The sequence below is a fragment of the Solea solea genome, chromosome 1, assembly GCF_958295425.1.
Source record: "Solea solea chromosome 1, fSolSol10.1, whole genome shotgun sequence".
NCBI classification, from domain to species: Eukaryota; Metazoa; Chordata; class Actinopteri; order Pleuronectiformes; family Soleidae; genus Solea; species Solea solea.
This window is the reverse complement of record NC_081134.1, coordinates 8,774,795-8,790,448: the sequence shown is the minus strand read 5'-3', so window position 1 is coordinate 8,790,448 and position 15,654 is coordinate 8,774,795. Positions and strand designations below refer to the sequence as shown.

The window sequence follows — 15,654 nt, the reverse complement described above, 5'->3', positions numbered from 1 at the left end:
CTTTCCACTGCCTCCATCTAGTGTCCATATCAAGGTATTGCAATGCTGAAATTGGAGGGAAATTGATATATGATTAATTAAAAATGAAGTTTCCATCTAGTTGGACTTCCTTTGAGATCATCTATCTGTCTGTCTGCCTATCTATCTATCTATCTATCTATCTATCTATCTATCTATCTATCTCAAAACAAACACTTTTACTTTGAAATGGAGTGCACTACCATCCGAAATATGTTTAAATGCAACATCATGATGGATTATCAAGATATCATTTTAATGCCGACCAGACTAGAAGTTCACTGGCCCCCAGGACATTTTGAGTGTGTGGCCCCTGATCTGGCGCACCTTCCTCATCTCCGCATGTGCAGCTGTTAAAAGAAAAGTGTTTGTTTTTGTTAGAACTGTAGCCTGTGTGCGGTGTTTCCCCTACAAACTCTGTCGTCACTGTCCAATCAGTCACGACTGCGTGTGTGTGTGTCTGTGTGTGTACATCTTCTTCTTCCTCCTCCTCCACCGCCCTCAGATGCACTTGGGTTTTCCCTGCACATGAGAAGACCAGCCAGTAGAAGCGTCTTCTGTAACCTGGAGTGTTTGTGCAGCAGCAGCAGCAGCAGCAGCATGCAGGTGGAGGCTGCTGGGACAGGAACAGCTGATACCGACGCTACTGTGAACAGTAGCAGCAGCAGCAGCAGCACAGACGTCGACGAAAGCGGCGGCGCAGAGCAAAGGATGGAGAGGACAGTGCTGAGCGAGCAGCAGCAGCAGCAGCATCACAGGACCAACAACAACCAGCTGCAGCCGCAGACGTCCTCCACGCCGTCCAGTGTACTGGGTGAGTGTCACAGAGTGGGAAGAAAACACGGGTGAAACACGGACGTTGAGTCCATTCTGCATGACGCTTCAGGCGGCCGCGCATTAAAGAGGCACGACAGACTCCACTGAAGCACTGACTCACTGGAGAACTGGAATTAATGGTCAGAGGGTTTTTTTAAAAAAATGTTTTATTTTTTTATGTTTTGTTTTTGTTACATTTCTGTGCGTCTTTCCTTTACCGCATTCCGGGTGAGACAGACAGACAAGACAGGCCCGGGAGGAGTGTGAGGCGGTGTGGTCCACAGGTGCATGCAGGACACAGAGACGTGCATGTCCCCACAGACAGACAGACAGACAGACCGACAGACTGACTGTGTAGAGACAGTGTTGCATGCTCAGATGTCAGCTGTGTGTCTCAGGTGTTGAGGATTTCACACGAGAATCACTGGACTGGTGAGTTAGCACAATACTGGTGTCACGGTGATTTATGGGATGAGGAAAACCAAGCAGTATTTGCATATAATGACCCTTTATTGCAGGAACGCACTGGGCAACTATTCTGTAATAATAAATAGGTTATGGTGATATGACTCTCTTTAATTGTTCGTACATGCATGAAAAATATAAACGCAACACTTTGTTTTTTTGCTCTCACTTTCCAAGATGTAAGATGTAAACATAAGGCTTATTTCACACTACAGCTCTACTGCAGTGATCCATCCACCTGGCAGGTGACACATGTCAAGATACTGTTTAAAGAGCGGGATTATTGTACAGGTGTGTGTGTCATTGGTCAACGTGGCTCTCATTGGATCCAGTGCTGCTGTCTTGGTGGAGTGATTTATTCTGTATGTCAGTTGTAGCTGCATGGGTGCACATGGTGGTGTAGTGACCAGCACTGTTGCCTTACAGCAAAAACACCTGGGATTGTGACCGATCGAGGGTCTTTCTGTGTGGAGTTTACAGTTTGAATGGATGGTTGGATGGATACTGTAAATTGACCGCAGGTGTGAGAGTAGATGGGTGTTTGTCTCTATGTGGCCCTGTGATGGACTGGCGACCTGTCCACGTTGTAACCCCCCCCCCCCCCACGACAGGTCTTAAGTCTTATATAAACCCTCTGCAAGAAGAAAAGCGATAGAATACATAAAGCAACAGTCTCTCAGTCGACCTGTAGGTTAAACACATGACAATGGCAGCAACAAGGACACGTCTGTGGGGGAGACATGAAGTCAGTGCAGGACCTAAAATCCTGGATTACAGACATGTACGGAGTGAAACCGTCCAGTTCAGTGAACGATGAATATATCAGTCAGTCACTGTGGCCATCGGGACTGAGTGAAGAATTGATGTGTGAAAGAAGAAGAAACATGTCTCATTAATGACTTCAGTACCTCAAACACAGCTTGTTTTTTCTTCTTTTTTTTAAAGACAGACCTGAAAAACTTGTTTGCCTGTACATATTTGCTTTGCTTCCTCCCTCTTATATTTGCTCAGTCATAGGACCAATGCAGCAAAGTCAACCTTCATGCTGGCTAGACAATTGTTTTGACCACTGCTGTCATTTTGTCTGACGAGAGTAAATCAAAAGGGGCACGGATCCATATCAGTGACCCCTAATGACTAATCTGTCATCTCTGTCATTGATCATCGTGATGGGAAATTATTCTCACTCTGTCTCATTGATATTCTCTAATCACTTTGAACTTTATTAACTCGCAGTCCGACCCAAACCTCATCTTCTTCACCTTTGCTTTCTTGTCAGACAAACTATTTGGGAAGCGGCTTCTTCAGGCCAGACACTACATTATGTCGCGCAAGTCCTGGCTCAAGATGGTGCCCACCGAAAACTGTGACATCCTGATGACATTTCCAGGTACAGTACAAAATGTTTCCAACACTGTGTGTTTCTATCAAAAGGTAAATGACCATTTTGAAAATCACCTTAAATAATACACTTTTAAATGCTTTAAACCCTCCTCTGTACTGAATACAATACAAAGGCTCTTCAGCATGAAGCCACAGAACCACTGGGCCTGCAAATATTTCATAATAAAAGCCCCGTTGAGGTAGATAGATAGATAGATAGATAGATAGATAGATAGATAGATAGATAGATAGATAGATAGATAGCGTGTGTGTGTTTCTATACAGGAGCAAACACCAGTGCTTTTGTCAAACAGGCCTGCTAAGGTGCAAACATTGAGTAAATGTTGACACAGAGTCAAGGTTTGCCGTCACATTTCAAGTAATATTTCAAAATCTCCCTCCAGATACGATGGATGACCACACTCTGCTGTGGCTCCTGAATCAGATCCGCGTTGGAATCCCTCAAGTCAGCATTCAGATTCGACAACATAAACACACCCAGGCACACGCCTTCTTCATCACGACGACATTTGAAAAGTAAGACTTTGAAACTGTGTTTGTTTGTTTGTTTGTATTTGTCTGCGCTGATATTTGAAGCTCATATTGCCCATCCACTTACTGAGCAGTTGTTTTTCCCCATTGTTTTGCCCCCTCTTGACCAAAACTAGACACTCATTGGTCCTCAGGTCATTTGAGTTTGACACCCCTGCCTTAAAGCTTCATTTATCGCTTCACTCAGTGATCAGAGGTTCTTCTCCATCATCTTTAACGTGCTGTCCATTCGCCCTCAGCTTACTACGAGGAGCCGAGCAGATGGGCATGCACAAAGCTGTCAAGTCTCACTTTGGTGGCGGGATGCGTCGCTTCTCCTGTGAGGAGGACAACATCTATGAAAACATTGGGAGTGAGCTGTGCTTCTTCACCTCACAGGTTAGTGGTCGTCACACTTATTTGCAGCCGTGAATATTATTGTTTTATTCATTCTTGTTCATTTTATTAAAGAAGGTTAATAGTCTCAGTATGTATTGCACCTATAGCACGTGATTCATTAATGTGTCATAATTGCACTCAGGAGCGTCAGAGCATCATTAAGTATTGGCTGGACAACCTGCGGGCCAAACATGGGGAGGTGCTTCACAACATTCACTTCCTGGAAGGACAGCCAATCAGTCTGTGTTATTTAACTTTTTTCCACATTGTTCCCAAGTGTCTTTTTTTCTGAAATGCAGCCTTATATAATACCTTTTATTGATTTATTTTATTTTAGTGTGGGTTTTTTTTGTAATCCCTGTCATGGTCCACATCTCCTCCCAAGCCCCTCCCCCCTCATCAGCAGTGTCACACTCACCTGGATCACCAGCTGGGGATCCAGGTGAGTGTGGATCCCAGCTGCCTGTTCCCCCTCATTAGACCAATCAGCAGAGTTTTTCCTCACAAAAAGAAGAGTAACCATTGCATATTTTGTCAGATAGGACACAGAACTCACCCAAATTGGTTTGTTCATTTATTCGTCATTTGTAGTTCCAGAACTGGTGGCTCGGGGAGTGATCCATCAGATGTTTCCTCTACATGAGCAGAGGATCCTCAACCAGCTCATGACATCTTGGGTCCAGGCAGTGTGTGAACGTCAGCCGCTGGGTAGGAAGCGTCACACTTTTATTTTGAGGAAAACTGACACGTGAAGCAGACCTGAGTTATTTATTCTGTCACTTCAACTAACATGATCAAATACTATGATCGTTTTGTTAATGCAGTATCTTTACACAAAAGATCTTTAGCCTTTAACAGTTTCATCTGTTTTTAAGATGATATCTGTGACTACTTTGGGGTGAAGATTGGCATGTACTTTGCCTGGCTGGGTTTCTACACAAACTCCATGCTTTACCCTGCTGTCATTGGCTTTCTGCTCTGGATACTAGCAGAGGCTGACCAGGTACCTGATACTGAACTAGTGCTGATTTGTGATTCTGGTTTTTACCTTTGTATTAGGTTGTATAGTATTAGGTGATGTTTTCATGTCATTTCTTTATTGCAAACAAACACATTATTCAGGCTTACATTATTTCCCTTCCATATTATTTAAATTCTCTTTTGAGTTGTGACAGACGCCCTGGCTCGTCTCCAGCTCTTTAAACATGCTGCTGCCAGATTAATCTTTGGGAACTTGAAGATGATCCCATATAACCCTTATTCATGCCTTACTATACTTGTTACACTTTAATTTCCACTTTTAGCGTATTACTCATCACTGTCAATCGCTCCTCTGTCCATCTCTGAATGAACCATCCTCTCCTCAAAACAAACATTACAGAGGTCATCGTATCAAAACTGACTTTCAATACAATGTACAAATGCATCTGAACCAAAGGACACTGTGCCTTTGCTTCTCAGGCTCTGAGGTCTTCTGTCCCCACTTCAATAATATCAACCAAATCAGTTGAACGTTTACAACTCACTTCTACGAGCTGGCTTTTAAACAGTATCAATTTTAATTTAGTGCATACGTTGTGCACCTTGTATGTCTGTATTTGTGTCTTCTGTGTCTGTGTTGATGCTTCATGTGTTGTGCGACCTCTGTAACTTGTGTTCAACTTTCAGTTTGCTTTAATACAGTAAAATTGCAGTTTACGAGTTAGAGAAAGTCATAGTGCATACATACATTTATATAAAACCCGAATGTCATTCATTTATGACATTCGCTCCTTTCAAAAATCATCTCAAAGTTGGGTTTAGCCTGTCTGATTGTGTTCTCTCTGTTCCTGCACAGACCAGTCAGGATATCTGCTGTGTGGTATTTGCCCTCTTCAACGTTGTGTGGGCAACATTGTTTCTGGAGCGCTGGAAGAGGCGAGAGGCAGAGCTGGCCTACAAGTGGGGTACCTTGGACACCCCTACCGAGTCCTTGGAGGAGCCCAGGCCTCAGTTCAGGGTGAGGGTTGTGTATGTTTCCCAGTGTTGTTGAGGTGAATTTTGTGAAAACATAAATCTTAGAGGTCACACACTAAGATTACTTTCAAGTCAGAGTGTGGGGCTTCCTCTTACGTAAAGTGTCACATCCCTCTGTAGAGTACTTGCGCAACTCTAGATTGACAAAGACAACAAGGAAACGTGATCAGTCTTGGCACGTGGACTCTGTAAAGGGAGTGGGGGAGGGTGAGGAGGCACCGTGTGTGGTGGCAGATCACGGTGAAAGGAATGCGTAACTCACTGTTGCAGACAAGCCCGGCTAGCTCAGTCGGTAGAGCATGAGACTCTTAATCTCAGGGTCGTGGGTTCGAGCCCCACGTTGGGCGCAGCATGTTTTGCCCCAGATGAGCACACCTGATATTAAATCCTGTATCCTGGATGTGTCTACTGTGACCACATCAATGTGTGTTAATTAAAATACACTCTGACCTTATGACCTTAAGAGAACAAAACAAAATGATGACGATGTGTATGTGTTTGTCTGTGCAGACACAGACAGGAGTGACCGAGAGAGAAAGGCCCTCGAGTGACTAGTGAAAAAGTTTTAACCACAAGAAGAATGGGGATGGGCAATTCTCTCGGCCTGCCATGCGGCCTCTTCCTTTGTTAGTTTCAGATTTTATGTGGGCCGGTCAACTCAAATTCAAAACGCACTTCTCTCCAGGCTGCAGTAGATGCATGTTGGTGCATATAAAAGGTTTATTCTCAGGCTATGGCTATATTTTTTAAGTGATTACAGTAAATACAAACACACTAGGTGTGGGTAATATATTCCATTTCTGCCCATTCATCCTCTTCTCTCTCTGAAATGTGGCACTTATCGAGTTTTGTGCAGTATATTGTCACTTAGCAGAAAAAATCTTTAAACCAGTCATTATTCCAATCCAAAACACAGAAATAGTCTCTTTGTCTCTGCAGGGTGTAAAGCGCTGCAGCCCCATAACAGGCTGTGAAGAGTTCTACTATCCTCCCTGGAAGAGAGCCATGTTCAGATGGCTCGTCAGCCTTCCCATCTGCCTCCTCTGCCTCTGTTTTGTCTTCTTTGCTATGCTCCTCTGCCTGGAATTGCAGGTCTGAACCGCCAAAGGGGGATGGGATTTTCGAGCACATATGTTTTATTATATTATTACTCATCATGATATATAATAACACATATTCATCACGCTAATTGTCCTTTCAGGAAGTGGTGATGGAGATTCAGGGGCTGCCTGGTATTACACGATTTATTCCTAAGATACTTCTGGCCATTACTGTAACCATTTGTGATGAAGTGTATAAGAAGATTGCTTACTGGCTCAATGACATGGGTGAGAAACACAAAGTCAACACAACAGTGAAGCATTCGCTCTGTGACAGATGAATGCCTTGATAGTAATCTAATGAAAATGTAACACGTGTTCAGTTAAGCAGAAAATGTGTTTTTACTGTCGTTCAGCTGTATGTTGTTAAATCATGTTTCTCTTATCGCTCTATCTAGAGAACTACAGACTTCAGAGTGCCTATGAGAATAATCTCATTATCAAGATGGTTTTTGTAAGTCCTGCTTCAGTGTCACGGGTGAATAGAGAGAATTTGTGCTGCGTGAGTCAGGGTTTGACTTTCTTTTGAAATTTCTGGTTTTACACAGTTTGAATTCATCAATTCGTACCTTAGCCTTTTCTACATTGGATTCTACCTCAAGGACATGGAGCGACTGAAGGAGGTAGCAACAACATTCAGCTCTATCTTGTTTTGTTATGTGTTATATATATATATATATATATATATATATATATATATATATATATATATATATATATATGTGTGTGTGGGGGTGTGTATGTATAGTATGTAACATATTTTGATGGATCATAGTGGAAAAAAGCACAGGTGTAAATAGTCAAATGAATGATGGCTGAGTTCCATTGAGCTTCCTTAGTTTCTGGCTGTGTGCTGGTTCACTGCCACACTGTCCTGTCTTATGTGAACTGATGTCAAATGGCTGCTGTGCATTTGGCAGTCTACTGTATTTAATGTGCTGTTAGTTGTTTTGCCACCTGTTGATTCAGCCCCAGCATGCACCTGCAGGTTTCGACAAGACATTAAGATAGTCCACTCCCTATTACAGTACATCAATGTAATCATACATGGAGAGTGATGAGGTCAGACTATATTCTGCTGCAATAAACAATGTTAAAAGTAAACTATATAGGTTGGAAAACATGTACAATTTATAATGATATAAAAGCTAAACAAGGGCCCTGTGTTTACTGTACATATAGTACATTAACACTATAGATACAATAGATCAATTATGTTCTCCTTCTCCTCCCAGATGTTAGCCACTCTGCTGATCTTTCGCCAGTTCCTACAGAACATCAAAGAGGTCCTCCAGCCTTATCTCTACGAGCAAAATAAGCTGGGTGTCTTCACTCCAAAGGTGCTTTGGGAGCTACTCCAAGCCATCATGCTCAAATATGGCCGCCTGGCTCTGGGAAAGGCTCAGGCCTCAATGACGGCCTACTCCTTCCTGGGTCCCAGAGAGATCCCCGTCAATCACAGTGCTAACAATAACTCAGAGCCAAAGAGAAGAGGGGATCTGAAAGCTGGATTCAGGCTCTCAGAGGAAGAGTGGGACATGAGTGACAGTGCTCTGAAACAACGTAAGGTCAGCTTCACGGAGAAGGTGGACTACCAGGACGACGCAACAGAAGCGCAGGCGGGGGAAGACAGCTTCCTCGAGGACAGTCCTACAATGGTGGAAGACGGGATGGATCCATCAAGTATTTTTGACAGTTGTGATGAGGACAGTGATTGTGAACTGCTGTCTCACGTACGTGGTCTGCCTAATATTATGATTAATCATTTGTACCCAAACTGCAGCCTTAACAAAAACCATCTTCTCTTCTCAATACAGTCCAATGCATTTCACATCTAAAACTCATCTCAGCGGATCTGACAAAGCTTTCCATTGAATTCTGATTTGCCCCTATGCTTTGACAGGCTATGAAAGAGAGTGTCACTGTGTCTTCCCTCAAGGATTCTGACTCATTTTGTCAGAGAAGAAAGAACATATGTGAGGGAAAAGAGGATAAGAAGTCATGGATCGATCCACCGGAAGAACCTAAAACTGTCTCTCTGACCCAGGCTGAGATTGAGAGCTGCATGCAGACATATGAGGTGGGACTCAAATGAGACATTTGAAAAATCAGGTTCATTAAAACATCACATTTATCCAAATTCACAGTGTGTCTAAATGTGCGTTCATCATGTTTTTATCCAGCAGGGCACTCTTCAAGACTACCAGGAGATGTTCATTCAGTTTGGGTATGTGGTGCTCTTCTCCTCTGCTTTCCCCTTGGCAGCCATGTGTGCTCTGATCAATAACATCATTGAGATCCGCAGCGATGCCCTGAAGCTCTGTACCGGCCTTCAGAGGCCGTTTGGACAGAGAGTGGAGAACATTGGACAGTGGCAGGTCAGTGTTTGCTTTCTGTTTGTGAGAACAAGCCATTGGGGCTACGATTAATGAAGTCCAGAGTATCGAATTTCCTGTAAAAGTCTGTCTCGCTCTGTTTCTCTCAACACCAGACTGCAATGGAGGCTATGGGCCTGATAGCCATTATAGTTAACTGTTACCTGATTGGTCAGTGTGGGCAGCTCCAGCGTCTGTTTCCCTGGTTGAGTCCTGAGATGACCATCATCTCCATTGTTCTACTGGAGGTATGTAGGTTTGTCCAGGAGGAGCATGTAGTTTTAAGAATAGTTTGTTTTTTTGTTTTTAAACCAAAACGACACCTTTTAAAGATCCACTGTTTAACATTTGGAGAGTTTATCTGCAAGGATGTAATATTACATTACATGTCATAATATACTACATACAATCACTTTAACATATTAATTGTTTGGTTTCTATAGTGTAACTTACTATACAAACAAAGAAAAATTACATCCTTTCTGGTTTGTGAAGGCCACCGTAGTTCCCAGATTTCACTGTGTGTGTTCCGTCTCAACATGAATTGTCAAACTCATAGACACGGGTCCTTTCATAACTTAAATGCCAATAACGTCAGTCACCTCCGTCCAGTCTCCCTTTCCTATCCAAAATCCTTGCAGCTCAGATTCTTGCTCACCTCTCTGACATTTTCATACGCACAATTACAGTCTAGTTTTTGCCCAAAGAACATCTTATGGCTGCTGACTCTGGAGTAATAACCATCCTCATCCTCCTCGATATATATCTCTGGCCACACTCAATTCAATTAAAAACATTCACATCCTACTCAACCCCCCCCCCCCCCTCTGTTTCTGAAGGCTCTATTTTCAGGCCCATGCAATTTATTATCTACCTCCTCCATCTCTGCCACACATTCTGTAACTAAATTCAGCTCCACTGATATCAGGTCTACCTGTCCATCCTCCCACCCACCTCCCTCTCTGACTTTCTACAGAAAATCAGAAAGTTACATCTCAAAACGCCACCTCTTCAGACCTTCAGTGCCTACAAATAAAATGTATATTTAATATTACTGTACAAATGTGCATGGCCTGTGATTTGTTGTTTTTGTGAATGTGCAAAAATCACAACAAAAATTATTCATAAAGGAACAAAAGACTTAGCAAGTGTTTGTGGTTTGGGAATGAAAGTTGCCATTTTGTTATCGCAAAAAAAAAAAAAAAAAAAAAATTAAAAACCCATGATGTGATTGTGCTGTTGTAACCATGTGTTGAGCTTGTCCCTTTGGTGCTTGTCTTGGTGGTTTACAGCACTTTGCAATCCTCCTTAAGTACGTCATCCATGTTGCCATCCCTGATATCCCTGGCTGGGTAGCAGAGGAGATGGCCAAGCTAGAGTACCGACGAAGGGAAGCTTTCAAGGTATAGTTGTATCATAGCTTGAAAGACCTTCGCCAGTGGCTTGCTGCTGCACATTGTGCAATGTATGTAATATTTGCATATCCGTATCCATGTGTGTTCCTCGATCTGTTAGTGTGCCTTGTCCAAACATGTACACCAGTACTGCCTTTTTTTGTCTGTTGATGAGAAATCTATTTGTATAGTAGAGTATTATGGACTCTATTATGGCACTCATGATCTAAACTGCTAAGCCAACTCTTTAATAACCTGATGAGCTTACACTTTGGCTTCCTTTCTATGACCCCCTTTTTATCCATGCCTCCCTGTTCAGAAGCACGAGCAGCAGGCCCAGCAACACTTCCAACAGCAGCTCAGGCGCCGGCGCGAAGAGGAGGAGCTTCAGCGTCAGGTGGAGCTGCAGGCCGAGGCGCGCCAGGAGAGTGAGTACCACAAGGCAGACAGCCAGCACCAGCATCACCATGACAAATCAACGGGGGGGAAGCCAGGGGACAAGCCAAAAAGACCTAGCTCTCTGCTGGGAAATAACAACGTGATGAAGCTGAAGCAGATCATCCCTCTCCAGGGGAAGTTCTCCTCTGGCACCTCACGCTCGCCAGCCCAGTCCCCGACAGGAGGTGAGGCAAAGCTCACGGGGTTTTTGAAGTTCCTGAAGTCAACGGAGGTCAAAAAAGAGCCAGCTGTGGCACCTGGAGCAATGCCAGGGTCAACAGTGACCTCTTCAATCCCCCCTAGTGGCCAGGAGAGGTCACAGTCCCCAAACAGGACATTCAGTCCTGGAAAGCTGTTCAGTTTCAGCAAGTCTGAGGGCACTATTGTGTGTGCCAATGGGACACAGCCACCAACTCAGGCTGCAGCCACCCAGCCACGCAAGTATGACTTAAACACAACCCCAGAGAAATTACCCTCAAACGAGTCTGATAAAGGAGAATCAAGACAATTGACTGATTTAGAAAACTCTAGTTAATTCATGAACAGCCAATGCAATGTAATATTCTAATGGGGAGCAATGTACAAATGCTCAGGCAGCATTCAGAGACAGCAACTCACCTGTACTTTAGAAGAGAACATGTTAGTCTCAAGGACCACATGTAAAGTCAGTGAGCGTTAGATATTCACCCATGATGCAACTCAACTCAAAGTACTTCACTGTTTCTAACACTTATTATTATCCTGCTTCCAAGTAACATGTACAGTAAGTATTTGAATGGGGATATGTTTACTTAGGGTTTCAAATACTGCATGACTGCCTTTACAACAGCACCTGGTTATGTAAAAAATGTTTTATATATATATGTGTATATATATAAAAAACAAAGCAAAGAATGACACTTATCAATAAGTCAATTTGACAAAATGATAATTAACAGCAGCTTCCTGTTCCAGGTCTGTGTCTCCTGTATTAAATGCATGTTGCTTCATGAGCATGCATTATGTGTCAACCATGTTTTTTCGGTTAAGCACTTTTAAAGCCATTGTATTCTTCCGCAATAGGTCAGATTAGCCACTGTGACCATGAAAAAAAATCTTCTATTTTTCTTAACTTTGATTTTCTATGAATTATTTTACTACATAAATCAGTGAATGTACTTCTATGATGCAAATAACTCTCACTTGAATAAACGTCCCTAAAGAAGTAAAACATTAGCTGATTTTGTTAACAGTTAATAAATACAATTGGATGATTGACCGTGTTATTGGGTTCATTTGTTTCCCTAGTATGCATAGTAACTCCGTTACAGCCCTACCATAACAAACACTGTTGCATTACATTTCATGCTATTTGAGCAAACGCCAACAATAAAATGTAACATTTTCTTCAGTTTCAACTTTTACTGTGTGTTTGTATATATATATATATATATTGTGTGTATATATATATATAAACTGTATATACAAGAACAAGATCTGAAATGTACACAATTTATACAATAACATCAAAGCAAAGCATTAAATGATATAGACACCTCATAAACACAATCAGGTGATGTGATACGCACCATATCACAAAAAGTAGAATTAACACACTCCTCTATGAAGAGCGAGAGAAAATAAAACACAAAAAGTTAAAAATGTCAGTTGAGAAACTTAATGTACATCATATCTATTTGGACTGGCTTACCTAAGCAGCAAACCTGAACAGATAATCAGCAAACCTCTGAACAGCAAAGTTGAATACAAATAAACATGGATTTCAAACAAATCACTCTTACATAATTACCTTTGTACAAACGTGCAAATGAAATGAAACAAAATGCTTGTTTTTTGGCTAAACAGAAAAATGAAATGTCAATATGGCTCACTTGAAGATCTGATGAAAAGGACGAGAACAGTCACAATATTCACACTTTTGAGGAGCAGACAACTTAACAAGCAACAAAAAAAGACTGTTTATGTGGCCCTACTAACAAATGCAAATGAAAATGTATCCTTAGTATTGAGAACAGTTCAAAACAGTGATAGGCAATAGCCCTTGAGCAGCTTAAGTCTAAATTTACACAAACTTGAAGTCTGTTTTATAAAATATTGTGCTGGTCATGCAAATACACCTGTACAAGCTGTCGTCTCAAAGTACTGAACATCAAACTTGGACTGTGGCTACAAAATTTACAAAAGAAAGAGTCTTCATCCCCTGGCATGACTATATTGGCTTGAATGCAACCTTGTTCGAAGGACATGCTGACACCCAATCAGCTTAGCAGTGATTCATTTCTTCCTCAAACAACAATCTGAATGGGGGGGGGGGTCTCTAAAACACAGTGAGGACACACTCACACCCTCTTAAGGCAATAAAAGATTGTTAATGAGGAGAAAAACACACACAGTCCATAACAAAACCCAGTGTGAATCATCAATCAAACCAAGGAACTGTGCAGTTTAACTTTCACTGTAATGAAAGTAATCACACAAACTGAATGAACTAAAATAATTATTTAGGGCATTCCATAAACAGTTCAAATTTCAAACAATAAATCTTAAGGGAATGGGAGCTTATAAAGGAAGATGCCACTAACTCAATACAAAAACATGCATATCTCAGAGATGGTATGAATGACTACAACTTTAAACCTTTAAATAGAAGCAGTGGAGCTGTGCCATTACTCTCTGCATATTTCAAGGAATCTGTGAGCATACGTGAATGATAACCAGAGTGGTTGAAGTATAAGGAGGTAGATGTATCTTAGTTTTAAAAAGACTGCGGCATTGCTTTAAAGAAGTGAAGTAAATAGTGAGTGAAAATCATTAAGTGAGGAAAAAAAGCTTTTGTCTAAGACAATCTGTCAGCTTTTGAAAGTGAAATTACAACAACCACGGTCTGAAAATAATTGGATCCTGTTTCTTCTGAGTCAAAGCCTAGGTTTGCAGACTGGCAGCACAGTGCTTTATGAATCCTCATTTGGTTCTCGATCGTCTGTTCTTGCAATTTTTCGTGGAGGTGCCGTGTTGTCTTCCTCTGTGTGGTCCTGCTCTCGTTTTTTTGCTGCATTCTGATAATGTAAAAAAAGACATTCATCAATCAATGAACAGTAACACACGTAATGTGTACTGGAGTATATAATACAATTATAAACAGCCCTCCTTTTTAAAAACAGTTTACCTTTTTGTCCCACTGTTGATGAAGATATCGCAACAGGATGTTTGTCTTCTCTGTGACAATGACTGAGTACAAACAACATAAAACCATATTAGATCATTAGAGGCACAAAAGAGTAAAATGTAAATTAAAATTAGATTAAATCAGCTACTTCAACAAAAGAACCTTCTGCCACTTGTGTGAAATGAGTAAAAGCCCCAAGAAAGAGAAAGTTCAGGGAAGAAGTTAGCACTCTCTGGTAGAGTTTAATACTTTAATAAATAAATCAATGCACAGCAGTGTAAACACAGACACATTTTAGCTTGTACCTTTTCACTGCTGTGAAATGATTTATTTACCTGAGAATGCCTACTGTAGGTACTAGTGAAATCTATTTATCTATTGCAAAACTGCATATTGTAACAAAAGGGGGGCTCCTCTGATCACCCATACCTTTCCCAATGTAACATACTAGAAAGGGATGTCATTAAAACCTGCAGTAGCTAATTTGTCCTCTCTCCTTATACTTACTCTGCTCTGATGGATATTCTCGGGTTGGTAGATACACCGATGGTCGACGGTTCTGAAACAAAAGAAACAGGACGACTTTTCATATAGTATTTCTTTAGTATTACAAATAACACTACTTTGTCATCAAATGACGAATTTGAGGATATATTGATAATAACTCCTAATGTGAACAAAGGATCACTTACCGATGCTTTACAGACCGAGTCCGCATGGAACCTGCTGAAGTTACTTTTGTTGTAGACTGGAAGTCCCTTTAGGAAATCTCCCTGTGGAAGAAGAAGAGTAGAAAAAACCTTTCGTTTAACCAGTTTTGTAACAAGACAACATAAGTCGACCCCAACATCCTGACATTTCACCAGTTAACATGAAGATAATAACGTATGGGATTAAGTCAAACAGATCATTCACAATACAGTAACAGAAGTGACACGGAAACATCCATAATCTTACCTTCTCCATTTCTGTCCCGCTCTTTGTTTGTTGACCACTTCTCACAGTCAGAGTAATAACAGGCAGATGCTAGTCCTTTAGCTAGCTAGCTGCTAAATCTTTATGTTTGTGTCGTAGCCAACTGTTTACGCGTTCGGAGGCTTCTAACGATAAGTACACAATAAAAACCTACATGTGCCTTTAACGCATCGTGTCTCTTCCGCGCTAGAAACATAAACTTACGCGTTAAAGTGATGAATAAATGAGAGAAGACTGAACGATCTGCGCTGGTTAACTTGCTTCGAGTTCACAACTCCATCTTTGTTGTTCCGATGCTCGGGGGCGGTGAGTGTGCGGATTTTGACGAATCTGATTGGCGGAACAGCAGTAGATGTGTGACGAAGGAGAAAAGCAAGACGCTGATTGGTCGGAAAGTGATTACGCAAAAGACCAAGCCTCCACTGCGGGGGGGAAGGGGGGCGCGCTGTGGCGAGGAGGATTTAATAACAAAAACATGTAGTTTCTGGTGTGTTCGCCTTCATGTACAGTATTTGTTTAGGTTTCTGCTCGACTCAATGGGTTGTGCTAATTAAACTTATTTAAACATCTGTGTATAA

At 41.7% G+C, this 15,654-nt stretch overlaps 2 protein-coding genes and 1 non-coding gene across 7 annotated transcripts; 2 read left to right on the top strand and 1 right to left on the bottom strand.

Moving 5' to 3' along the window:
* The first annotated feature begins 472 nt into the window (after window positions 1–472).
* On the top strand, window positions 473–12,190 carry LOC131472660 (anoctamin-8-like). Of its 5 annotated transcripts, none has more exons than XM_058650061.1 (18): window positions 475–832; window positions 2,579–2,689; window positions 3,087–3,219; window positions 3,474–3,612; window positions 3,755–3,851; window positions 4,204–4,320; window positions 4,488–4,615; window positions 5,450–5,611; window positions 6,568–6,720; window positions 6,830–6,956; window positions 7,127–7,182; window positions 7,277–7,351; window positions 7,964–8,461; window positions 8,632–8,808; window positions 8,915–9,106; window positions 9,220–9,351; window positions 10,396–10,506; window positions 10,817–12,190. In XM_058650061.1, exons 1-18 carry the CDS (start codon window positions 547–549, stop codon window positions 11,468–11,470), a joined length of 3,348 nt encoding a protein of 1,115 aa, XP_058506044.1. In that variant the 5' UTR covers window positions 475–546; the 3' UTR covers window positions 11,471–12,190. The 5 variants fall into 5 exon arrangements, with proteins under 5 accessions (XP_058506069.1, XP_058506044.1, XP_058506036.1 ...); XM_058650053.1 differs by having other exon boundaries at window positions 8,912–9,106; XM_058650077.1 differs by having other exon boundaries at window positions 476–832; window positions 8,668–8,808.
* On the top strand, window positions 5,903–5,975 carry trnak-cuu (transfer RNA lysine (anticodon CUU)). The gene has a single exon. It is a non-coding gene; the product is annotated as a tRNA-Lys (tRNA).
* A 152-nt stretch (window positions 12,191–12,342) lies between the features above and the next one.
* Window positions 12,343–15,372, bottom strand: LOC131462586 (DET1- and DDB1-associated protein 1-like). Its single transcript, XM_058633900.1, has 5 exons — window positions 15,059–15,372; window positions 14,794–14,874; window positions 14,609–14,660; window positions 14,102–14,163; window positions 12,343–13,991 (listed from the first exon to the last, which is right to left on the bottom strand). The coding sequence occupies exons 1-5, from the start codon at window positions 15,065–15,067 to the stop codon at window positions 13,887–13,889; spliced, it is 309 nt and encodes a 102-aa protein (XP_058489883.1). The 5' UTR covers window positions 15,068–15,372; the 3' UTR covers window positions 12,343–13,886.
* Window positions 15,373–15,654: the final 282 nt, after the last annotated feature.